This window comes from Larimichthys crocea, chromosome XIX (assembly GCF_000972845.2).
Source record: "Larimichthys crocea isolate SSNF chromosome XIX, L_crocea_2.0, whole genome shotgun sequence".
NCBI classification, from domain to species: domain Eukaryota; kingdom Metazoa; phylum Chordata; class Actinopteri; family Sciaenidae; genus Larimichthys; species Larimichthys crocea.
The window spans coordinates 8157851-8183704 of record NC_040029.1 but is presented as its reverse complement, the minus strand read 5'-3'; the positions used below and the strand labels follow the sequence as shown (position 1 = coordinate 8183704).

Below are 25854 nucleotides of genomic sequence, written 5' to 3'. Positions count from 1 at the left end.
GGATCTGTTACGGCCGCCACCGTTTCGCCCCGACGTATATGTGTGTGTGTGTGGTGTCTCCTTTACGTAGGATAAAAAAGAACAACTACTCCTGAAGTGATAAAAATTTTAACTGACCGTAAAGCAAGTGTTAACAACACTGCTACGCCTTCAAGAGAGAATGAATGAACCAAACTACCAAACAATTCATGTTGTTTGAATCTCGTCTAAAAATGTTTGAATCTCATAAAAATACAACACAACTGCAGTCTGTGATACGTGTTCTGTGTGCTGGCTGAATCATATTTGTTCACACCAGCACAGTTTAAATGATGAAAAACATGTAAAGTCGCTCACTGAACAAAATGGTTATCTGTCGACCAAATTTCAGCCGAATCAATTCATTTGATTGTTGAGTATTCTTGCAAACTTATAGAAAAATGTAAACAGGTTTGATGAAGAAGAGTAAATACATAAATTAGTGGCAAAATATGTGCAGCAGAAGCTCATTTCATGTCAGGTGTAAATGAAAGCCCACTAATCTCTCTACTTCAAAACAATCCCAATAAAAGATGCAAAGAGTTTATGCATTCTTTAGAAATGATCTGAGTACACAAGACCAAGTTAAGAGGACGCTGAACAGATGCACAAGACAACCAGAACTGGCTGAGTACCGCAGGGATGCCTACCACTAAATGTCGACAGCACCTCCAGCGTTTGGTCCAGATCTTCTGACACCGACAGCTGCTCTCCCATCCTCTCCGCCGGGCACCAAAACACGGCAGACGTTCCTCTTCTCACGTACTTCACAGCTCCTACAAGAGCACACACGCAAACTGTTACTCAAAAAAAAAACAACAACTATGAGAGTAAATCTAGAAAAACTAAATACTGAAGCGTGACCATACTGAAGCGGCAGACTCAGGTGAAAGCGCACAGAAAGGGAGAGATGCACTGTCCATTTAATTTGGTCAGCAGTGAGCAGAGAGAAGGGGAGGAAGGAAGAGACGGACAGGACAGCAATGAAAGCACTTTTGGAATTGCATAACACGTAACAACATCCATGCCTCCTTGTACCAAACACACACACGCCTGTCCTGAATGGTGTTAAGAACATTACTGGTGCTAATTTGATCTTTTTATTAAAGTGAGCTGTGCAGCATTTGGAAATATGTGATTAACTAAGTTTAACAAGTTCATTTATGACAATAGATAAATAAAATGTTGCACATTTAGCATTCAGTACACCAAAATCTTGGCCAAAGGCCCAATCTGTAGATTTTTAACCAAATATTACAGATATATTTACATATAATGTAAGCGTTTTTCACACTGGTATTGGTGGCTAGTCTCAAATATGACCTTGCACATGAACATGTCAGGTCAAACGTGGTGTCAAAGTTCAGTATTTTAGGTTGTTATCTGGCACGCAAGGAGTACGTCCATCAATATTTGATCTGGTCTTTAAAAACCAACACACACCTGATGACTTCTGGTAGAACAATCAAAGCAAATTCAATTACCAGCCCCCTGACAGTGGGTTCCTTTCATTGCTTTGACAATAGAGCAGCATGCTCTTAGTCATATGAACAGAGATCTTGTGATGTGATGGGGATATGCCAGGCTAAATAAAGACTAAGTTCCACATGCAACGCAATGTGACACGTCTAACAGCCAAGTTCACAGGCGTGGTCTCGGGGGGTGTTTGGAGCACACGGAAATGAAAGTGTCAAAAAAGTATTTTCCAAGGAAGGCTGTGCAATACTCACTTTCAGTTTTAACTTCAGGTCACCACCAATATTAAAGTTTCATTTTATAAGAAATGAGCAAACAGCTTCACACAGTAGACGGGCTGACTGTATTATGACCTTTATGACCTCTAACCCAACTCATGTTTTAATGACTGTACTCAAACCAAAGTTAAACCGTAATAATTCAAAAAATGTAAAATATTTCAAAAAGTTGAACACAGGTTTAACAGTACAAAGTCTTGTGTACAGCTCAAAGTTTGAATGAAGTCTGTAGCTGAACGTATGCAGACGTAGTGGCAGTTGAAAGTGTTGACGGTTTGTAGAAAATATTTTCAAGTTGTGCTGTTCATTTTAATGTAAGAAGAATGAGCAGAATAAGAGCTACCATGCCCTGAGTGAGCTGAATGTTGTTTTATTTGAATAAATAAAGTATGTAGGAGTAGTTTTTCTAATTATCTACTGGTCTCCTACAATGCACTTCTCCAGGGACTCGGTATTTAATTTAAAATGAACATGTGTATAAACCTTTTTCACAGCAGCCATTTTGTCCTGACACAGCAGGGTCAGCGCAGGTGACACACCTGAACGTGACCTTAATTAGCATGATTGGTAACACCTGTGTGGACCCCATTATTTCATGTTAAAATGGCGGCTGTGAAAACGGTCTATTATCAGCCTGACAGTGTTAATTCAAATGTCCAATAAGGGAGGTGTCTTGTTGACAACTTACCCGTTCATTAATTGAGTCTGGCCCGCTAACGTGTTCATTAGGAGTCTTCAGCTCGGTGACGGCTCTGTGAGGTCATGAGCAGGTAACAGAGCTGCGGTGCCTCCGTGCGTCCTGTTTGGAAATTACATATATCTGACTGCACCGGGAAGATGCCTCATGTGTGAATGCTTTATTGTGAAAGTCATGTGCACATCCTCTTCATCCTCCTCCCTTCCCTTCCTCCTCCCTCCAGGCTCTTTCTAAGAATAAGTTATCTGAATAACATGAACTTTTAAGAGTTTAAGACTTTGTTCATGCATATAAAAGACACCAGCATGCAGGAAGTCGTGATGCATTTATGGTAAAATAGTTCCAAATCCTGGTTAATATTAAATTAATTTTATTTTGTGACTCTTAATTTAATAAATAAACTCTAAATACTACACCTCCGTAATAAAAGCACACAAAATCTGTAAGTATAAATGACTTTTTCTGTTCATTAAGTCCTCTACAACTACACAACATCAACAAAACATGATGAAAATCCCAAATAAAAACATTTTTCTGCCGATAATGTCTTCCCTCTGCAGTGTGTGTGTATATATAAGGCCTCAGTCCTCAGATATTCTTCAAACACTCCTGATCACATAGAAATCAGATAAAGAGGGATAAAAGCAAATAGAGAGAGAGAGAGAGAGAGAGAGGAAGGATGAAGTGATGATATAATGGGGAACAGAGGAGGATGGTGGATGAATCAAGACTATAAACTTGCTGGGAAGAGGAATGGTGCTTGAACTTCAGAGGTGGAGACTGGAGGTTGGGCTACAAGATGGAGTGTGATGATGGAGCAGGTCCCTGAGGAAGGAAAAGGTCTTTAAACTGGCATCCAGAGATGACAGGGATGATGTGGTCAGGCAGACTGGCAGCAGAGTTCTGGATATATTAAAGTTTATCTTGGACATACTGGATGTGATCTGGATTGGATCAAGCTTTCAGCAGCAGAGGAGGAGCGTGATGGGTGGAGATGAGCTGTGTTCTAGGTGGAAAAAGGCAGTTCTGGTGATCTGGTTGAATCAGAGGTTGTGACAGTGTCGGGTGGGAAACAGAGTGGAGTTATGGAAGTTAGAAAATACCTTTTAATGCTATTTTGATAGTGTTGTGTGCTGCATTATTTCTCTGTAGGACTTCAACACCTCCATGGGGTCAGGTCAGACTCCATCCTGAACTATTTATATTTCCATGACTGACTTATTGGCCTTTTATTTCTGGTTGACGCTACCATGGTAACAGCTTGGACACAGAGATGTATCTGCAGCATCCTGAGCTGAAATTTAAAGATTTTTAAAGTAATACACATCAACCTGTTCAAGAGTCAACTGATGTCTGATGTGATGGGCATACATGCACAAAATGCACAGATATAATTCATGCACTTAACTAAAAATATAAAAATCCATGACAGCCAAACTTATTCTACGCTGCAAATTATTTTAACAACAAAGCAATTGTATGTAATCTTACAGCTGCAAGCTGGAAGTCTAAAACAAGACAGGAAAACATTAAATCCACTAAATCCATCAGCTATAGTTGTTAAAAAACTATACTGCAGTGATTCTTTGCCACATGAACTACTTCCAGTTCAGTGCATAGACGCAGTGTGACGGGGTGGTGGTCCAGAGTTGGGGGCTCTGCCACTGATTCATCCTATTACAAGACGCTCAGTCTGATATGAATCACTCTCCATACAGGTCACGGCACGATGCATGCTCCATACACGCCTTGCATCCACTCCTCAGCTCCTGACAGCCATATTGAACATCTCCACAATTAGCTGCGTCAGGTTTGCGACAGAAAGTGAAGACAAGAACGGAAATCAGGCATTTTCCCTTCAAAGTAAGATAAAAACGTGACGCGGTAGGTGGAGAGAAATGATCTGGGTAGACCGAACAATGTTAATCTTGTTTAGATGGCTGAGATTTTAAGTGAAACTATAGCTTGGGACAATTATTTAAATAATTATATATATTTATATATATTATAAATTTACAATTTTAATTATTTCAAGAATCAGATTTATTGACAAGTAAGTTTTCACATATAAGGAATTTGTCTTGGTGTTCTTGGTGGATAACAAACATTTAGTAAAAGAATATAAGGAAGCTTTTAAAAAATCAAGTATTAAAAAATATAAACAATACAAATCTATGTACAATATGTTTTAAAATGAAAAGAGCTGTACAGTTTGTGCAGGGATGTGCAAAGGTTCACAGTGTGCAGTGCAATATTTTAAATGTGCAAGATATTTATCAAAACAAGGTAGTCCGAAATATGTTAAAGGTCCAGTGTGTAACATTTGGTGCCACCTAGCAGTGAAGTTGCAGGTTGCACAAATAAATACTCTCCCACGTCTCACCCTCTCCATCCAAGCATGTAGGGAAAACCCTGGCTGCTAAATTCACATTTAAAAAAAAGCAAAAGGTCATATCTAGATCTGCATTTGCTTAGGACTACTGTAGTAAAATGAAGGACTCCATGGAAGAGGACCCACTCTCTCTGTAGCTATAGAAGGCTCATATATAATTATGTAATTGAAATGCATAAGTCAGGCTTGTCCAGATACTGGATGGCTGACAGATTTGGCTTTTTTTACTTGCAAACCGAACTTGTGCTATGTACAGTCAGCTGTTTACTCTGTATAAAGATTAAATTTTTTTACTTCCATATTGCCATATTTATATTTAGACTGATAATTCTGTTTTTACTGTGCCATATTGCCACACAGATCCTGGATACTTTTAGACTGTAGTTTCTGTTTATATTGTTTATTCTGTTATACCTCCATATTTATACTATTTATATCTTCCAGACTTGCCACTGTCTTTTCTTGGATGTCTTTTACATCTTTACTTATATTTTATATTACATGTTTATTGTTGTTTGCACCGGAATAAGAGGGGAACACAATTTCAATTCTCTGTATGTTCTGTACATATGGCAGCATTGATAATAAAGTTGACTTGAACTTGAACTGTTTTGGTTAACATAATTTATTCATTTATATGATTTGGTTACATTGCCATTTAAAAAATAAAATAAAAATAGGGACAATGGAAATAAAGTTGTTACAGAACAGTGCATTTGTATGTAACTTTAATTGTTTTAAAATGATTTTTTTTAAATACTGGCCACTGGACATCTTCACATTGTCAAATCTGGCCTTCTTTAAAAGAAGTTTGGACACCTCTAGTACAAAGATTTTCTCCCACGCTTCCATGCTTTTATTTTTAAAGTCCAGAGCGGAAGCCGTTGTATTTGATTCCGGCGGGCTCGACGCTTGCACCCCAAATCGCCTTACGGTGTGTGTGAGAGAGTGAGTGTGTGTTAAGACTTGAACGGTTTTTTTGTATGTCTTCGGGAATTTGTTTCGACAAAAGCACCGGGAGATAAAGGAAGGACGGTCGTGACGGATTTATCACCGTGGATATTTTCGGCACATCTGAAGATAACCGGGCTTTCACACCGATTTTTAAAGACACACTTCGCTCGTCCCCCCGGTGAGTTGCCTCCCTGAAGATGAGCTTCAAGTTTGATGCAATAGCGGATATCCTCGTGTTTAACACCTCTGTAACTGCCCCTGAACGCACCGCGGCTCACCCCAAACAGGCTTTAAATCGCATTTATTTTAATTTTTTTTTGAGGTGTTTGGTGTCAAATGTGGTGATTTAATTAATTAACATTCATAAGGCTTTGAAAACTTCACATGTATGTCGGTTGTAGGCTTGTCCCGTTATGTAGCCTACACCCACAAAATGTCAGCCTTTGAACGTGCCACCAGTTTGACTTCGAGAAAAGTAACTGACACTAACGGTTAACGTTCTAATCTAAAAACTGAAACTCGGAGCGGTGGAAAAAAAAACGCATTTTAACGTGTATTTTTTATTTTTCCGTCGTGTCATACCGTCTTATAGTAACATTTTGTCTAACATTTGATTTAAATGTGTTTAAATTGAAAATATAACGGACGACACCAGTTTGAACGTGCCACCAGTTTGACTTCGAGAAAAGTAACTGACACTAACGGTTAACGTTCTAATCTAGGGGGTGAAACTCGGAGCTGGGGGAATAAAAACGCATTTTAACGTGTATTTTTTTCTATTTTTCCGTCGTGTCATACCGTCTTATTGTAACATCTTGTCGAACATTTGATTTAAATGTGTTTAAATTGGAAAATATAACGGACGACAACTCTCGGCGCGGCAAACAGACGCAAGCTAATTGCTTACGAGCTACAAGTGGGCACGTCTGACTTCATGAGGCGTTCAAACGCCGCAGCTCTAAATATGTTCAGTGCACATTTTTTCATCATTTTTGTCACTGTTATCTATATTGTGAGCGTTATACTCACAATATAGGTGCCAATATGGAGTAGGGTGTTTGTTTTGGGGGTTTTAGGTGCAAAAATCAGCCGTAAAAGAGGAGTCTGAGTGTTAATTTCAAAATAAAAGAGGTGGTATCAACATATTTTGAAGCTTTTTTTCAAGCACAAGATGAAACAGTGACTTGCAATTTACAGAACACTTGTGTGTGTTTTTGCCAGAAAATTTGTGACTTAAAAAAAATAAATCGTCAGTCAGGGTTCCCAGGGGTGCTTGAATTCCTTGAAAATGCTTGAATTTCAATTCAGTGTTTTCAAGGTTGTGAAAATGCTTGAATTTTGTGTGATGTCTATTTGTCACTGTTATTGTGCTATGGAAGTTACACAACACACCGCTCACAAGCTGAGAATGCAAGCCAATTCACAATTAGTTAAAAATCAAAACAGTCAATCTACCACCATATGAAATAATGCTAATTAGACCCATATTATTATGCCATACAGTGGCACCGCTGCGCTTCCCATGACCATCATGGCAAACACAACTAGTAGGCTACCTATTTAAAGGTGCTGGAAAAATGGAAAAACTGAAGCTTGAAAAGTGCTTGAATTTGTTCATGAAAAAGGTGTGGGAACCCTGGTCAGTAAATGAAAGCAGGCTCATGTAGTTGTGGATGTATCATGAGGGTGTGGCTGGAAATCGTCAAAAAAAAGAACACATTGAGCACATATTTTATTGAGTTAATAAATGGGCTGAATTAGGCAGAACATGGGGTGGATAGTTGCAGCATTTAGCAGAGGTAGTAGCAATAACAGCATGTCCAGTAATCAGTGCAACACAATGATATTTAGAGTAAAATTATACTCCAGATATGTGGCAGTTTGTGTCTGACAGATGGTTTATTTATAAAGTGCATGAGTCATCATGTCATGCCTTACTTACTGTTCTTCTCTGCCACAGTAATTATGTTTTTAAGTCCCACAGACACCCTCGCAATAGTTACCATATGTACGCTGTGTACAGCAAAGTGGTAATGCATGTTGAGATTAAAAGCAAAACCACTTCTCTGCACATCTGTGTGTCTGTGCCTTGTAGTCATTAACAGATTTAGAAAATGGCATGTGTGAGTGTCTCCTGAAACTTTATATTCCGGTGTCCACGCTGATTTCAGGGTGTGACAAACTCAAATCCCTGAAATGTGATGTGTTATTTCTTAATAAAAATGATCTCTTTCACTCTCAGGTGCTGTGATACAGGTGCTGTTGCCGTCCTCTCAGCTGTCGGGTGTAAGGAGGAGAGGAAGCAAAGATGCCGAAACCGGTAAGAGGCTGAAATAAGCTTGATGAAATTTTAGCGTATGAAGTCTAGAGATTTTCTGACACTGTGCTCTGCAGGAATGCACATCTGAGAGGAAGAAGCCAGGGGAAAAAAAAAAAACTTGAGTTACAACTTATGAAGCAGTAGCTCATGTAGCCTCCTTCAGAAACTTTAAAACGTCTCTCAAGTTGTCGTAATAGTTAAGCTACATCTGTGCATTCTGGGAGTGCTCCCACTCCAAGTAAACAACAGCCAGAGTGTGAAATGAACTGCCCGGCCGGCCCACGGGCCTTGCAGCTACAACACTGCAGCCATTGTTGCTTTTAGGGTGGAGAGAATGCCAGAGTCCTGGGATGGGAACAACGGCTTAAACCAAACCGATTTGATGCAGCCTCTTCATGGCTGTCGACCGTCGTCATGCTGCTTTTTCATCATAATCACTTGGGTGGAGCTCACACATGACTCTGCGGATATTTCATGTTTCACAATTACAGTAAGAGACTTTGAAAGTGTGAAGATGTCTCGTCTGGAAGCAGTCAAGTTATGACAACAAACTCGACTGGTGCAGGTTCAAAATGAAGCTCCCGTTACGCTTAATTAGTTTCTCTAATGGAAAGAGTTCAAGGTCGGGTTGCTAAAGATTACATCAGAAACTTTCCTGTGAACCGGGACTTCAGGCTTCGCCACAAATGAAGCACATCTCCCGTCGAGCTCTTCAGGTGGTGAACAGCCAGGCGCTGATGTCATCCTCCACAACTTCCCCCTTCTCGAGTCCCCGGACGGTCTCTGTCACAGACAATAGCTGGACACAGATCGTCTCATAATAAACAGAGGAAGCATCAGACGTGATCTTCTTCTGGGAGTGTTGCCAGACATCAGAACTTTTGTAACGGGCCTCTTGTGCCTCAGTGTCAGCACTTATCCGAAACCAAGGCATAAAAACAACTGTAAGCTTGAGTAACATCAGAGTTTGTTGAGCTTGCAGAGCGGTGGTGGTGGGGGGGCGTGCTGCATTTCTTGTTTGGACATGATTTTGCAACGACAATCAAAACTTTAACTTTGTTTGCACTGAGCACACATCCTGCTGAGTGAAGTTTGGTGGTTGTTAGCCGCCTGCGGCTGAGCGGTTCAGGGTGCGATGATATTATATTTGATAATACACACAGATGAGTTATATAGTCTTATCATGATTTCCCAGAATCCAAATATTCAATTTAAAATAATATAAACGTGAACATGCTCGTTTGAGACGTTCTTCTTTATAATTGGTTAAAATAATGAATTGTTCATTAAACTCGTCGTTATTGTTACTCCTAACATTGCTTCTCTTGTTGCTACTCCACTTGTTGTCATCCAGCCAGTAAATCAGCGAAGTTCAAGCAACATTCCTCCAAAGTAATAAAATAAAGAAATAATTAGGCTGATCGTGATGCAGCATAACTGCTTCAGACATCACTTTATAAATAGAGTGTACAGTAAACCATCTAGACAATAGTTTGTGTTTTTTTAGGTTGTTAGCTCCGGTGTATTGTGAAAGGTGAGGGTTCTTTAGTTTAACTTTATTAATATAAAATATTTAACTGTACAAACGTGCTTTATCTGCTTGAGTTAGCTTGCTCTGTAACGTCGCTGGGATGAGAAGATATTTATCTTGGTTGGCACTGACCGATGGCAGATTCTGCAGACCGTCTTTGCAGCCTGTGACATATCCAAACAAATTTCGAGGACGACTTTCTTTGTCGTCACTGTGTTTTTCCTTTCCTTCAGAGGACGTCCATGTTCAAACTAACACACTAACTTTTGCGGTAGGAAATGGGCGTGTACCTTGACGTGCAAGCCAAAAACTGACCAGCTGCTGTCGCATGAATTTCTGCTGCGTTGTATTGATCCAGATATTGAGTAAAAATGTCTAATGTTTCGTGTAATTATTAGCCCATATTTAATGGAAAATCTTTGAATTAGATATTAGCATCCGTGTCTGATGGCAGAGCAGCAGTCCATCTCAGGCTGCCTGTGAACACATTATTCAGCTCTGTTTATACTGTCCCTCGCATGTCCTGACATCATATCCCATCCCTTCTGTTTGCTGCTCTCTCGGCTGGAGGGCAGGACGATTACGAGGTGATAGCACCCCACAGGAAGAGAGCTCTCACCGGGGCTTCCCAGCTTGCCTTGTGGCTGTTTTCCTGTTTGCTGGAGAGGAGGCCTGCCGTGCATATCGGGGGCCCGAGTCTATGTCAACATCCTGTCTCTGTGGAAGTACAGAACCAAGGTGTGGAGAGAGGATTATCACCACGACTGAACTGGGGGGGACTGTCGGGGAGGGAAGGAGTCAGATGGATGAGCACGAAGTTTGGGAATAATAGGAAACCGAGAGAGAGAATGGAGCCATTTGTTATAGAGCTCAGGAGATGCAACGTAGGAATTTTTGAGAGGGAGGGAAGGGAGGAGTCGCAGCCTTACGCTCTGTTTGACCCTTGACCTCATTTACAATACAAAAGCTCGGTGCATAATAGAGATTTCCTCTTCATCATCCCTCTGCTGTATCTTGTGAAATCACTGGAAGCTTTTCAGATCCTGTCTGTCTGAACAAAACTCGACTGCACACGGATAGGTAGATTTCTTGTGAAAGGGATGCTTCCTCACCTCCCCTTCCCCCCAAACGATGAGTGTTTGGAGGTAGCCGTGATTCCTCCTCTGCTCTCACTCCTCCCTCCCTCCCTCCCTCAGTCCGAAGCCTGCCTCACCCTGCAGGGGGGGTTAATCAGAGGGACAGACAGCTGCTCAGAGCCCAGCAGGCCAGATTAACAGCTCCACTGATTGAAGTGTGTGTTGTCTCTTAAGGCTTCTCTCAGCAAAGCTCCTCTTAACAGCTTACAGTAACCAAACAGCTGCACGTTTAACAAGAGGCCCGTCTGAGTCTGAACTCGTGTTCGCAGTTGAAATGGAGAGTAGGATTTAAAAACATCCCAGAAGAACACAGACAGGAAAACATGTCCTCTTTGGCCCCTTTTTATGTTGGTTCACTTGAAACCAAACTCACTGCAGCTCGAGCTCTGCCCGTGCCTGACGCTGCACGTGGAGGAGAGATGGGAGGAGACGATAGAGGAAGATGGAAAACCATTAACGGCACAGAAAGTGCAGACTCGTCAGAAAACCTTGTTATAACTTCTCCATGCCCTAACAGCTGCAGACTGTGAGCAGCAAGCGAGTTAGCAGCTCCTTCCTGTGGGGAGAGTTCAATCATCTGATCGCATTTGTTACTCTACACGAGGCTACTAAGGCGCCCAGCAATGCTACACAAATACACACAGCCTTTCAGTAACTATTATACGAGAACCTGAGCTCATCTACACACTTTACGACGATCATAACCAACCCTCACACACCGGAAACAACTCACAACAAACTGTCTACACTCACAGGTTACCGCTGTAAGTGTGCAAACCAGAGGTGGAAGAAATATTGAGGTACATTTTAAAACCTTGCTGCAGTAAGAGTACATAAATAAAGAACTTTAAGTACTGAAAGTGCAGTAAAATCAGTGTTTTCTTGATTCATACTGCTGCTGCAATAATGTGTATGTTGCATGTATGTTTAACTACTTTACATACAGTTTGGTAGATTAATCTACAGCACATGAAGTCATTTCCACCTCGTGCTGCGTCACTTTCTTGGTTTGTCAGTGTGGTTGTGTGTTTGATGAGAGGATATTAAATATCAGCATCTCTCTGAGCTGTAGAAAAAAAGATTGTGGACGTCTTAGATCACTATCTGATGTCACACTAGGGTTGCAAATTGGTGGAAAATTTCTGGTAAATTTCCAGAAACTTTGCATGAGGAGTTTTGGAAATATTCGAAATCGTAAACATACATGGTCAATTAAAATGATATTGCTTATTTAGCATTCTAACTTATCGGCTAGCTATCGACTGTATAAATACATTTTCATGTGCTCAAATATATTTACCCAACAACATCATCAAAACTTACTTCACTTTATGTAGTCCACAGGCTCAAATGGAGGGATAGCATAAATATACTTGCATTACTCTATTTAAGTTCCTAGTTAAGGGCCAACCATCAGTTTTCTAAATTCAAGGTTTATTCCTGTTAATTCCCATCGTTCCCAAGTTTGCACCTTTTGAAAATTCCCAGAATTTTGCGACCCTATCTCCCTGTTAAATGTGTCTTTATTTACTGCTGGTCTGACTGCTCAAACTCTGTTTAAAGAGTGTGATCTGGTGTGAGCAGTCAGACTGTGTCGTTTAAGGACAGGCTTGTAAAAGTCACTCCTACGAAACTTGTCAGTTGTCAGAGTGTGTGATTAGCTGTGTCAGTGCCTCGGCATGTTGTTGTCCCTCCTCTCCTCCCCCTCTTGCTCCTTCTCTCTCTCTCTCGGCAGGAGAGAGGATTAACTGACCGTCTGGTCCACACAGGATTCCACCTCTCTGCTCTCTGTGGGTTAGCTCTGTTTTGGCAGACGTACCACAAAGGCGCACACACACACACACACACACACAAACACACAAATGTAGGGGAAGGGACATTCAAGGCCAGTCACTTGGAAACCTTCAGAACCGTGCCCAGTCTGAGAGAGTCAATGAGGCAGCTACTGTTAAAACCAACACAGTCTCAATTCATCTGTCAGTGAACCGTGAACGGGTTATTTTATCAGGAGCTTGTTTGAGATTGAGCTGTCGTCCCCCAGTAGTTAAACCAGGTCTGTTTCAGTCATTTAAAGTCCGCTTTAAGCAGCTGTAACTGTCAGTGACTCATCCTAAGTTATGATCAGTCTCTGTTTGAGGTGAAAGACCCTTTTTTTTTAAAGAAGAAGAAAAGAAGTAATTCAGTGTGTGCAGCGCATGCACAGCATACAAAGAGAAGGGCGGGGGTGTAAGTGCTTGGTCCCTCTTGGTTTATAGCTGTACATTTTGTGCATCGGCCCCCAAAGGCCGGTGTTAGTTTTTCACATTTCTTTGTTGCGCTTTATAATTTATAATTCAATTAACGTGAATCTACAGATAAACATCTGCTTCAAAGTAAAACTAACCAGAGGCGAGAGCTGCTTTTCCCCCGTTAGCTCATGTTCAGTCACGTAACCTCAGCATCCTCACGGAAATCATGTCGACGAGGCTGTGATGTAATGTGCAACTGATTTTATTGGATGTTGGTGCCACGAGTGATCAAAACACTTCCCACATAATTAACTTCTTAATTAAAACTAATAAAGTAAAATAAAGGCAGTTTGGTGAGATAACATAGAGGCAAAAAAAGTTTTCTCAGATACTCGATTTTCTCTTTCCTCTCTTGCGTATAACTGGGATATATCGCAATGTGGGTTGATTTCCTAGACAGGGCAGGGATTAAGTCTCGGTCTTGATGTGGACTAAAAATGAAGTTCCTCTCAGTGTGGAATCTTCATCGGAAACGAGCATGCCAAAGAGATTTGCTCTCAAAGAGCACAAAATATTTGCTACAACGCTGCAACTGAATGAGCTGGAAATCGACTCAAGGCAACATAAAATCTTTTAGTCACTTAATCTTTCCTCGGGAAGCTGCCCACATTTTCCTACCATAGTAAAGCCCGGCCTTAAGCAAGTTCGTAATAAGTTCGTAATGTCACATAAAACGGACTGTCGCGCATGCAGGAGCGTTCATGCGAGGTGTCTTTAGCGTGGAGAAAGTGCTGCAACTTATCGTGGGTAATTAATGAGAGGGATGTGTCACGGGGGGAGTCCAGCTATGTGCTGTGTAGACAAGTTTCATGGATTATTCATTGCAGGGATATTGAGAGAAATGGAGACAGTGAAGAGACGTAGAGAGGGAGAGAAATGCAACGTAAGCGTTCCTGAGGTTTGGTGTATAATCGCTCAGAGGAGGCTGCTTCTTTTTCCCCACTTTCTTCTTCTTCCCGCCTCTTTATGGTTGGCTCATCTACAGTAACCTCGCTGTAACTTAATCTCAAAGGGAGCACACCCCTGATCATCTCTCTTGCTTCCTGTTGCACTCCCTCGCTTCTTCTTCTTGCACTCTTGCTACACTTTTCTGGCTTCTGCACTTACGCCTCCCGCCTTCCTTTGCACGTCGCACTTCCCTCTGTTTCTCGTCTCGTCTCAGTAACCACGGCCGAGGCAACGCAGAGCTCGGTGCATGCGTATGCGTGGGAGGAAGGATGTTGGAAGCCCCGCTCTGTTCTGCGCCATCAGCTGCTGCTAGGCCGACTGCCAGCGCTGCTTAACGGGGCACAGCCAATGACTGAGTCTTCTCTTCTGCACCACCCCAACAGACGGCCTAGAGTTAGTCGTCTGCCTCGGAAGGTGGAGCTTGCACACCCTGGCAGTGTTGGATGGAAAGACACAGTCCCTTCACTAAATTTAGGATTAAGACACACTGAGCAAACATTCCTCTTCTGTAGGAATTCTGTAATTTCCTGGATGATTGAAAGACAACAGCGTTCAGGCATTGTCAGTACACACATCCTTTTTATTCCATGACAGGTAACAGAGACACAAACATGAAATCTGTGTGTTCTTATCTCAAAGAAATTTTATTATTATTGGTTATTCGTGAGAAACATTACAACAACCCGACGACACGCCAACAACAGCGGTGTGGTTTCACAGTATAGCCTCGACTGAAACTCGTGGTTTGGACACCGTCATGTGCAGCTCTAATGGAACCACTCTCCTTCCTGCAATGTTCAAAACCACTTACAGCCTGTTTCTATGCTTTTTAAGGGTTTGTGTCATTAACTGGAGCTACAAAAAAATCCTCACAAAAGCCTCAAAATGGTTTGCCACCGGGAAGTTATTATGTATTGAAGTGAAGTATTATGTTTGCATTAACAAAAACAGAACTGCACCTTCGAGCAAAGCCTAAAAGAAGAGTTTGTTAGCGGTAATGTTGCCTGATTTATTCCAGAGATTGGAGGGAAAAAAGCACTTAATGTAGAGTTCTTGCCTGAAGAAAATATACAGGGAAGAGACAGATATCTTGTCAACATTGTTAATAGTCTCATCAAAACCCAAAACAGAAAACCGTGATAAAGACGAAGATATGGACGACTGAATTAACAGACGAAAACTCCCAAACCTATGTGTTTCTTTTACATGACTTGTGTTTGGCCAACTGTTCTGCTCCATGCATCGATGAATATTTAATAACAACTTATTGTAACTGAGACGCTTATGGAATAAAACTTTTGTGCCGACATTTGTAACAAGTTCACAAGAAAACTTTGTCATGTCTGTCTTGTCTAACAAACAAAGTGAACTTCTCAATGTGTTTTCCAGATCAACGTCCGTGTGACCACCATGGATGCAGAGCTGGAGTTTGCCATCCAACCCAGCACGACAGGAAAACAGCTCTTTGACCAGGTGAGCACGAGTGAAACACAGATTTGTACATTAAAAACTATTGATTACAACAGACATGCTCTTCTTCTTTCTTTGAACTTGAAGCTTCACACCTAGTGTTTTTAAATTCAGCCTCCTGCGTGAGGATGTGTGAATCTCCATTTCCTCCCCAGACCACTTCATCTTCAGTTATCTCTGTGAGGAACACCACAGAGAAAATAAATCCAGCCTATCTTCCAATCAGCTGTGAAATAATTGTTGTAACCGGCCGCAACTGCAAGCTAATATTTTCCAAATATCTGTGTCCGAGGCGTGGCTCCAGCTGTCTCAGGATTCACAGACTGCTGTGTGCGTTTTCTTTTGGACGCCGTTCAGCAGATGAACTCTTTGTGGTTTAGGAAGTCGAATTTTTTATTTTTATTTTTTATTACAGAACATTTGGCTGACATCCCAGACGGCCACGTTCACTTTCCCTGGAGTGGGTGGGAAAGTGAGGGAGAGGTGGCAAATATTTTTGATTTAGCAGCAAGTCAAATTATTGGTTTAATTTGAGAAACCTCCAGTCTGTAATGATGTTAATAAATATATCAGACAAGACAGTTAGTCTATTAATGTGAAAACACCGTAGCTGGGAGACGAGACCTCTCCACTGCTCCAGACCAGTAGAGAGTGTGTGCAGCATCTACACAAACACTAGATCAAGTTGTGGTTGCTTTATCTCCTCAGGTGGTGAAGACGGTGGGATTGCGGGAGGTCTGGTTCTTTGGTCTTCAGTATGTGGACAGTAAAGGCTACATCACCTGGCTCAAACTCAATAAGAAGGTTTGTCTTCCCCTGCTTTAATCTTTAGTCACCACCACCAAAACTCACACAGTCTTTTACACCTCTCTGCCTCCCCTCTCCACAGTGCTTCACTCTGTATCTGTTTGTCTTTCATCCAGTCAGCGTCTGTTTTGTCTTTTGATTTACCCAGAAGCCCTGCTGCGGTCTAGAGCCTCAGATGTGCTCTTTTGACAGGCCAGCACGGCCTCCAGCCTGAACAGCCCTGCTATTACAGTGTGTGTTTCTGTGTCTGCATGACAGACGTTCCCCCTCCCACTCTACAGGAGTGTTTCAGAGGCTGCAGGAACATGTGACGAAAGCTTCCCCTTACATTGTGCAGTGAAATCAGTGTGTGTGTGTTTGTGTGAGACCAGCGCAGGGCTTTCTGTGTGATCTGTGGCCAAGCTGGGCTGCAATGGAAACTATTTTGTATGTGCGTGAACAGCAACTACACATGTATAAAGATCAGCAGCACGTCCTCCGATATCAAAAGATCTGCTCTGAAAAGACGATTCAAAAGCTTTGTTGTGTCTTGTTCTTCCTTCCCGGCCACTCACTGAGATTAAGCTGTGCCCCAAAGCTTCCGATGTGTTTGATTAGATGTATAATGACGTCTTTATCGTCCAGGTGACTCAGCAGGATGTGAAGAAGGAGAACCCTCTGCAGTTCAAGTTCAGGGCCAAGTTCTTCCCCGAGGACGTGTCAGAGGAACTCATCCAGGAGATCACCCAGAGACTCTTCTTCCTGCAGGTAACAAGCCACTCAAATGTTCAGCGAATCGGTAACTTTTAATTAACTACTGAAATGTTAATACGAGGAGATGGACGTCGAGGTAAACAGTTGGTGGCACTAATTCTCCAGTCGGTTACAGAAGAGGAGGCGTGGTAGACGAACCATGCCGAAAAAGTGATGCAAATATTGCAATAGACCTATTTTACAGCCGCCATTTTGACATGGAAAAAGTAAACACAGGCGTTACCCATGATACTCATTAAGGTCAAACAGAGTCAGGGTGCTGCTGTGGTGCTCACTGGAAAGTCTGAATCCTAAGAAGAGATTTTACTGTGGAAAAAGTACCTCACATTATCATTTTGTTTAAATCATTATCACTAAGCAGCTCTCGCTGCAGGACACACAAAAGTATTTTTTTTATTGTTTTGAATATATTAAATCAGTACCATCTGGTAACTCTTCACTCCCTCGTGTTCTGCCAGGTGAAGGAGGCCATCCTGAACGATGAGAACTACTGTCCCCCAGAGACCGCCGTGCTGCTGGCGTCATACGCCGTCCAGGCCAAATATGGAGATTACAGCAAAGATGTGCACAAGGCGGGCTATCTCACCCATGACAGACTGCTCCCTCAGAGGTACACGCACACAAACAAAAAAACATGTCATGACCTCGTGCAGAGGGAAACCTGGAATGTGTCTCGTTCTCTGCTGGAACCTTCAATGATTTCCTCTGAAGGAAACAATTGTGCTCAGTTCAACATCCCTTCAGGTGAAGTCATTGTGTTTGTGTGTACAGAGTGCTGGAGCAGCACAAGTTGACCAAGGAGCAGTGGGAGGACCGGATACAGACTTGGCACGAGGAACACAAAGGAATGCTCAGGTATGCGACAAACTGCTCTTATCGCACGCTGCACGCCGGAGCGTGGACGCCTTTGGGCTTGTCCAGTCATGTTAGGATGTGGAAGTGTTGTCGAGGGCTGAACAAGGGGCCTGGCTGATACAGTGTTCATGTGCTTCATAGAGTAAATGTTACTGATGTTGTCCAGTAAAATTTGTATAACTATCTCTGTTGTGTTCTCCTCGTCTCTAGAGAGGACTCCATGATGGAATATCTCAAAATCGCCCAGGACCTGGAGATGTACGGCGTCAACTACTTTGAGATCAAAAACAAGAAGGGCACACAGCTGTGGCTCGGCGTCGATGCCCTCGGCCTCAACATCTATGAACACGAAGACAAGTGAGGGACACACAGACGCACACACACACCAACAGATTTGATTATAAAACACTGTCATCAGGCTATAATTCAGCTTGAATGTAGCATTATCAATAATCTATCCAAAAATGTACGTGTGGTGTTTTGTTATGATGGACACACACATACGCACGCGCACGCGTGTTCATGGTTAGCCCCTGATTACAAAACAGCCGCAGACACGGGTACCGGCAAGTAGGTGGAGGCTTTTGACACAGCGTGTTGCAACCGATGTGTGTCAACACATGTCGTCATAACGGTGTTAAGATCAGAGCCACATCCTCACATCTTATCTGTCTGTAAATAACCTAAAAAAAAAAGTCATACTCGTCATTTTCTCGAGCTCAAGCTGCAGCTTTTAAAAAAAAATCTGAGCACGGCTTCATGTGTTTAATGGATTTTCTAAGACGAAGACGTTCAAGATATTTATGTGTAGGCTGTTTGTGTTGTGGTTGCAGAGATCATACTTTAAGCACTCAAAACACTTCAACATATTTTGTTGTCTGGCAGACTCAGTCAGTAAAACACGACTCTTTAGCATTTCTTGAACAGCTCTACTACCAATTTTCTGTTTTGTTTTTTTGTTTGTTTGTTTTTTCCTGAAAAAACCTCTTAAACAGCTGAATATTCATGAAAAACAGTAACTCATTGTGACATCAAGTAATCAAACTGGCATTTAAAGGATTAAAATCTTCAAAATGATTGAACGTTTGGGGCTGAACTTGAAAGAAAAGATACATTTGTGAAGTTTTTATAGCAGCATTTTTTTGGAAGAGGACATTTTAGGGTTGTAAATTAAACTGACACGAGGGTCAAGTGAAAACTGAGGAGGAGGTGAAGAAAGGAAGACTGTCTGTTTATTGTAGGAGAGTCTTTCCTCGCCAGATTTTTACTCCTTCCTGGAGCATTTCCTGTCACTGCTTTCCCCTTCCTGTCCACTGTCTCAGGTCATCGCAACTGTCATCCTCCTTCTCTTGTCTAGGTGACAAAGGAAGAGGACAAGGAAGGGAGAGTTTCTTTCTCTCTCCTGCAGCAGGAACCTTTTTGTTATGACTTTGTTCGGTCCTCCTCGATAAGAGAACACCCACCATCCTTTATTTCAGTCGGGAAGCGATATTTTAAGTTTCCTCCGCCTCCTTCTCTTCCCTGTTACTATTCTTAACCACCTCGCTGGAAAAATTAAATGGAAGTTCAAAACGCGAGCTGGAAAACACATTTGGATATATTTAGTATTCCTCCTAATGTGGTCTGCTGGCTGAGTGTAATATCGTGACTATAAACTGATGAAGAAACGTTGTCTCATTTCTCTGTAAGACTTGATAAAATCAGAGCTTATTGTTGCAGCCCCCTGCAGGCTGTAGACGAAAGGTCGAAGACACTGATTACACTGTCAGTAAAATGTTTAAGGGCTGAAGTGTTAACCACTTTTTCACTTTTCTTTTCAGGTTGACACCAAAGATCGGCTTCCCCTGGAGCGAGATCCGTAACATCTCTTTTAACGACAAGAAGTTTGTCATCAAACCTATCGACAAGAAAGCACCAGTGAGTGTGAAATATGTCAAAGGTATAAATAGATACTTGGCTCTGTGCTCAGTGTAAACGGAGAACGTTAAAAATCTCTCTCTCTTTAGGATTTTGTGTTTTATGCCCCGCGCCTGCGCATCAACAAGCGCATCCTGGCGTTGTGTATGGGCAACCACGAGTTATACATGAGGAGGAGAAAGCCCGACACCATCGAGGTCCAGCAGATGAAGGCTCAGGCCCGCGAGGAGAAGCACCACAAACAGATGGAGAGGTACAACCAACGCTGCCAAATATGATACATGTCCAAAGTTTAGATCATATGAAATGTCAGTTACCTCTCAGTTCACTGATATTTGAACACGTCCACGCATGTTTAAATCACTTTAAGTTGGTAGTTTCTCCACTGGAGGGCAGCGTTGCCTCTCTTACGCACATCATCTGAGTGTTTGTGTGTATGCTGTATTGCTGTGTTTCTCTAGTAAAATGTATGTTTCTCACTCAACTCACCTGAAACATGTCAAACTTCTCAGGGCTCAGCTGGAAAACGAGAAGAAGAAGCGCGAATACGCCGAGAAAGAGAAGGAGAGGATAGAGCGTGAGAAAGACGAGCTCATGGAGAGGCTGAGACAGATCGAAGAGCAGACAATGAGAGCACAGAAAGGTGAACAGCGGTCTAATGATGTCTAATCATCGAGCTCGTAGAAGAATGAACTGAGAAGTTTTCATTCCTCTGGGTGTCCATATTTAGGGATAATGTTTCTACATATTAATAAAGTGCATTATTCATATTCGTCTGCCCGTCCACAGAGCTCGAGGAGCAGACCCGCCTGGCCATGGAACTGGAGCAGGAGAAGAAGAGGGCGAGGGAGGAGGCCGAGAGGCTGGAGAGAGACAGGCGCGCTGCTGAGGAGGCCAAGGCGGAGCTCGCCAAACAGGCCGCAGACCAGCAGAAGAACCAGGAACAACTGGTTTGTGTTTGATTCAACTGATGCAGGATATTTATGTTTCGATTGTTTAGGATGAGTGTGGTAACAGAGGGCTCTCTGTTTTATTCCAGGCGTCTGAACTGGCTGAATTCACAGCCAAGATTGCTCTCCTGGAGGAGGCCAAGAAGAAGAAAGACGAGGAGGCCACAGAATGGCAGTACAAGGTACAGGACTCTCCTCCTACAATCCTGCATGTGCAAACATGGCTTCATTGTGTTATCTTGTTAACTTCAGCTCACACTCTCTCTGTCCCTGCCCCCGTCCACAGGCCCTGTCAGCCCAGGAGGACCTGGAAAAGACCAAGGAGGAGCTGAAGACGGCAATGACGGTGGTGCCGGCGCCTCCGGGCGGCAACACCGAGAGCGAGCATGACGAGCAGGACGAGAACCACGCGGAGGCCAGTGCCGAGCTCTCCAACGAGGGCGTCAGCCAGCTTGACCTCCGCAGCGAGGAGGCTCGCGTCACCGAAGCGCAGAAGAACGAGAGGGTGAAACAACAGCTGCAGGTGAGAGCGAGGGGCTAAAAAGTATAGGGCGGGGTGGAAAATGACCGCCTGTGGGTGCTTAATAATAAAATAATGAATCGTTTTGAGGTCAAATAGACTTTGACACTTAGAAAATGAGATGAAACTACCATCTAATAACTGAAGAGCGACCAAAATATTTAAGATAAACCACCTCTTTCTGATTAAACAGTAGATATAAGCAAATTTGCGTCAAATAACAACGAGATTATATTATTTTCTAACAGCCGTTTTGTTGCAAAGAAGGAACACCAGCCAAGCAATGGCAGATAAGGGTAAGATAAGGCCCACGTCTCTGTCCATTCTTCTTCACACTCCTGCTTCCAACAGGAGTCGACGTGCTGGCTTTAGACCGTAGCCCGGCTTCAAAGCAGACCTGCTGCTAACGAACCGCTCCAACAGACGACGTCAAAACTCACCATATTTTCATTCATGACTTTTAAATTCATCACACAGGGGCTGTAGCTCGAAGCTGGGCTACTGTATAAGGCCAGGACTTGTCATGAAGCTATGGCAAGAAGAGTTCAGACATCAAATAGTTCACACACAAACATCAAAGAATGATTCACCTACAGGCCTGTGTCTCCACTGCACCTGTAAGCCTGCGCTGGGCTCCTCAAACCTCTGTACTGTACTGAACCCTGAAAAATAAATCCAGTTGTTTGCGCCTCATTTGAAGGATTCATTTGCTCAGTGAAGAGGGAAGTGTACTCGTAGATAGGTTGCTTCGCGTCAGTCCGATGTTTACTTTAACGATTGAGCCTCTTCTGCTCCCTGTTTTTTCTCCTCCGCATCCCGTCATCGCCCCTCTGTCGTTTCCACCCTCTCTTTTCACTATTCTTTGCCTCTTTACTCTGCTTTTTTCCTTGTGTTCCTCCCCTCTCTCCCTCATCATCCTCTCATCCTTCCTTCTCTTTGCTCTCTCAGACTTTAAGTTCAGAGTTGGCCGAGGCCAGAGACGACACCAAGAAGACGCAGAATGACGTGCTGCACGCCGAGAACGTGAAAGCGGGCCGAGACAAATACAAAACGCTGCGACAGATCCGACAGGGCAACACAAAGCAGCGCATCGACGAGTTCGAGTCCATGTGAGAACAACACCTCTATCCCCTCCCCTCTATCCCGCGCTTTCCCTCATCAAAGGTGTGTCAGCTCCCGAACTCAGCGGCTGCTCGATTTTCATGGACAACAGATGCTGCCGTCCTTCTCAACGCCCCCTCCAGGAGAATCATCTTGACAAAAACTGCCAAAGTCCTGCCCTTCGTCTCTCGTAAGGAGCTGCCTACACGCCACTAAGAGCGAGCAAACATCTCCGTACTGCAGAGATCGTCTCTGATCGTCAAACCAAAATGGAAGCTATTGGATTTTTTTATTTGTATTTTGAACAAACATGGCCATAGAAAGTCTGTTACTTTGTTTTTTGTTTGTTTTCGCTTGAAACTTGTATGCAAAGGTTCAGTATAACTCCACGTCTTCAGTTTAAAGTTACCTGTCCTCTCCTTGTTTTTAAATGCTTTAGTTTGACTCGTTTTATTGATGACGCCCTTCTTTCTTTTTAGTTGTTCGTTGAACACGTCGATGCTAGGTTTAGTCCCGTTTCCGTGACTAAAAAACTGGAGTTTTAGGGGATAAATTAAGTCACTATTTTCTATCGGCGTCGAAGCGCTGCTACGTTACGTTATGTCAGAACATATCACAAGCAAATTATGCAAATCTTAGAGAGCTGAGCTGAGATCGTTTCACGCCATTCACTCGATTTAAATTGTTTAAACGTTACATGACACTGCAGTATTTTAATAGTTTGATTTCAGGCTGAGTTGTCAGTATTTTCTGTGATTGGAATTGAAGTGAGTCGACCCTTGATAACTTGTTGCACAGCAGGTTTTGGTAATTGAATGTAGCAAAGGTAACAAAGGGAAAGTGCTTTCTTACATGCACAGGTGAGAGGACAGCGCGCGAGCCATCGCCCTCGAGCTGGAAAGTGATATGGACATAAGCTAAATGGTAGTCGTGTAGCCTTGCGTGTTTCCCCAGATGCGGCCCAGCGTTTGACTCCCAGCCACCATCGATGGTTTTCTCTGCCTGCCAGCTCACAAAGGAACCCGGGGGACAGACAGAGGGACAGACACCTACCTGTCTCTCCGTCTGTCTAAGTGTGTGTGTGTGTGTGTGTGTGTGTGTGTGTGTGGATGTGTGTAGCCCCGGCACCTCTCTGGCTGGAGAGCTTATGAAAACATCAGTTCCGGACTCGGGACAAATCTCTACCTCAGTAATGTTAGCAGTGGTGACTGACAGTCAAACACTGCAAGGCTGCTCCCTCCATCCTCGAACAAACTGTAAGGTCACTCGGGTTTACTCGGCTACATCCTTTGGTGGTGCTCACGGGCAGGCTAGCTCAGTTGCTTTGTGGCTGCGCGTTGGTTTTCATTAAGGGTCCATATAGAGGTCAAAAAGTGTTATTTCTTACATTTAAAGTTAGTTTTTACACAGTGGTCTCCTTCTGTTCCTGGCCTTGGTCACTTTTGTCCCAAACAATGAGGAAGCTGCGAATATCAGCACGGAGATGTCCTGTATATGGAGAATTTACTGACGGCAGGCCGGGTCTACAGAGCCAGATATAGTTTGCAGGCCTGCGGTAGATTGATGGGACTTGAGCGACTTGTGAATATGTAAAGAGATATTAGTTGTTAATGTGAAGGGACGTTGCTATTGCGATCAAATCTCTCCGGAATCGAGCGGAGAGTCGGCCAATTTCTTCCCCTAAAAGTCGTGTAATTAAATAAATAAATCTAACATTGTGCTCAGACGTCAAACTGACTCCATCTTTTGTGGGGTGGAAAAAAAATGTTCCAGGGTGCGTTTTCTGAAATGAGTGAACATGAAGTTTTCTTTTTTTATTATTATTATTGTTAACTATATGGTGAAAAATGTTTATATTTGTCAGGTGACACATGACAGCTGGTGTAGGTTGATATTTTTTTAATAGTTTTAAAGTTAAAGCACTTGTATGAGACACTGAAGCCTGCCTTTTGCGTTTAACTTCAGTGTTAGCGTCGTGTTTGCCATAGCAGGCGGGGAATAAATCATCATCATGTGCTTCCAGCTCATATTTTTGTATTGTTTTCAAATGAACCAGCAGCACACATCGCTCCGCCGGACAGCTTCACTGGAGGGGAAAACACTTGTTGACACCCTCCAACCCTCCCCCCACCACGTTTCAAGCTCTAAAGGCTGTCAGCTCGACTGTCGTTGGTCCGCCTGTCCCCTCCAATGAAGCCAGTGTCGGTGACGATGCCCGCTCTGGCACCAGCTGTCACGTTTTGCCGTTTATGTTTTCTTCTTCCTTATGTTTAGTTATTCTTTAAGATAGACGGCACGGATGGATTGCATTCCATTTCATTGGTTCACAAATAAAAGTTTTAAATTTTGAGCATGTGTTTGGACTCGTTACTCATTATTATTCTTTAATATCTTAGATTTACAGGGGAATCAAATGGATTTTTGTCATCCATCTATATTCTGTAAAACACCAACAAATCAAGTTCACATTTTTAGAAATAGAAACATATTCCAAGTACTTCAAGTCGTCTTGGTTTTCGCTTCGAACAGATTTGCGTCCTTCCGTCACGTGATTTAATCTTTTCTTATTTTCTGGATTAATCATAGTGGGCTATAAAAAGGCAGAAAATATCCCAAAGTGACGTGTACCCGACACAGATTAAATATTTGTGTAAAATTACCTTTAATAAATGTTAATCTAGACAAAAATTCATCAATAACAGACTCAAAATAAACTTAAAGTGCATGATTTAACATGAACAGATGTTATGGGTGTGAAAATATGTGAACTTCTTCAGTTATCAGGAGATTGCACCACCTCCTTCTGCAGCAGCTAACCAGTCGCATCGGCTGTGGAGGATTTGTTGCATCATGACTGGATTCAGATCTGGATCCAGAACATGAATCCTCTTCCTCAGCTGTTCCTTGGTTTTTGTCTTGCTGGAGTGCTCCGTATCTTTATCATGCTGATGATCCATTTTCAGCCGATTATGTACCAAGATTTTACAACATTCATCAGTAGGCATGATTCTCTGGACTACGTGGACTTGTTCAGGTCCTGAGGATGAAGAGCAGATCCAGATCTGAATATTTCCACCACCAGGCGTCGCCTGGAGAAGATTGTATTGGTGATACGTGGCGTGACTTTTCGCCAAACGTGGTGGTTTAAGTTGTTACCGAATAAAACTTACAGGCTTTTTTCTAGCAATCCTCCCATTAAATCCCCGTTCATTGAGTTTTCTTTTTATTGTGGAAGCGTGAACGTGTCCCAGATGAGCAATAGAGGTCTGCAAATCCCTAAGATGTTCTGTTTGGGTCGGCTTTACCTGAATTATCATTTTTCCTGGCGATATTTTAGAAGGTTGTTCATGTTCAGTCAGAGTTGCAGCCAGATGACAGATGAATTTATAGCTTTTCCCAGACAAATGTGCAGTCGACGATCTCTTCCTGAGGTCCTCTCGAGA

At 42.7% G+C, this 25854-nt stretch overlaps 1 protein-coding gene across 3 annotated transcripts; it reads left to right on the top strand.

Annotated features, from left to right (window-relative positions):
- The first annotated feature begins 5742 nt into the window (after positions 1–5742).
- LOC104929104 (radixin) lies at positions 5743–24755 on the top strand. 3 transcript variants are annotated; one of them, XM_019271144.2, is made up of 15 exons: positions 5743–5993; positions 8058–8135; positions 15428–15511; positions 16217–16312; positions 16940–17062; positions 17527–17678; positions 17840–17923; positions 18134–18280; positions 19744–19840; positions 19930–20093; positions 20353–20483; positions 20630–20790; positions 20880–20972; positions 21077–21313; positions 21559–21630. In XM_019271144.2, the coding sequence occupies exons 2-15, from the start codon at positions 8124–8126 to the stop codon at positions 21613–21615; spliced, it is 1638 nt and encodes a 545-aa protein (XP_019126689.1). In that variant the 5' UTR covers positions 5743–5993; positions 8058–8123; the 3' UTR covers positions 21616–21630. The 3 variants fall into 3 exon arrangements, with proteins under 3 accessions (XP_019126689.1, XP_010741847.1, XP_010741848.1); XM_010743545.3 differs by lacking the exon at positions 21559–21630 and adding an exon at positions 22259–24755 and having other exon boundaries at positions 5744–5993; XM_010743546.3 differs by lacking the exons at positions 5743–5993; positions 8058–8135; positions 16217–16312; ... (1 more) ...; positions 17527–17678; positions 21559–21630 and adding an exon at positions 22259–24755 and having other exon boundaries at positions 15453–15511.
- The last annotated feature ends 1099 nt before the right edge of the window (positions 24756–25854 follow it).

Bases quoted from the DNA above. Each gene is read 5' to 3' on its own strand.
- LOC104929104 (XM_010743545.3), top strand. The intron at 17,924-18,133 runs GTATGCGACAAA...CCTCGTCTCTAG, and splicing joins GAACACAAAGGAATGCTCAG to AGAGGACTCCATGATGGAAT. The intron at 21,314-22,258 runs GTGAGAGCGAGG...TTGCTCTCTCAG, and splicing joins GGGTGAAACAACAGCTGCAG to ACTTTAAGTTCAGAGTTGGC.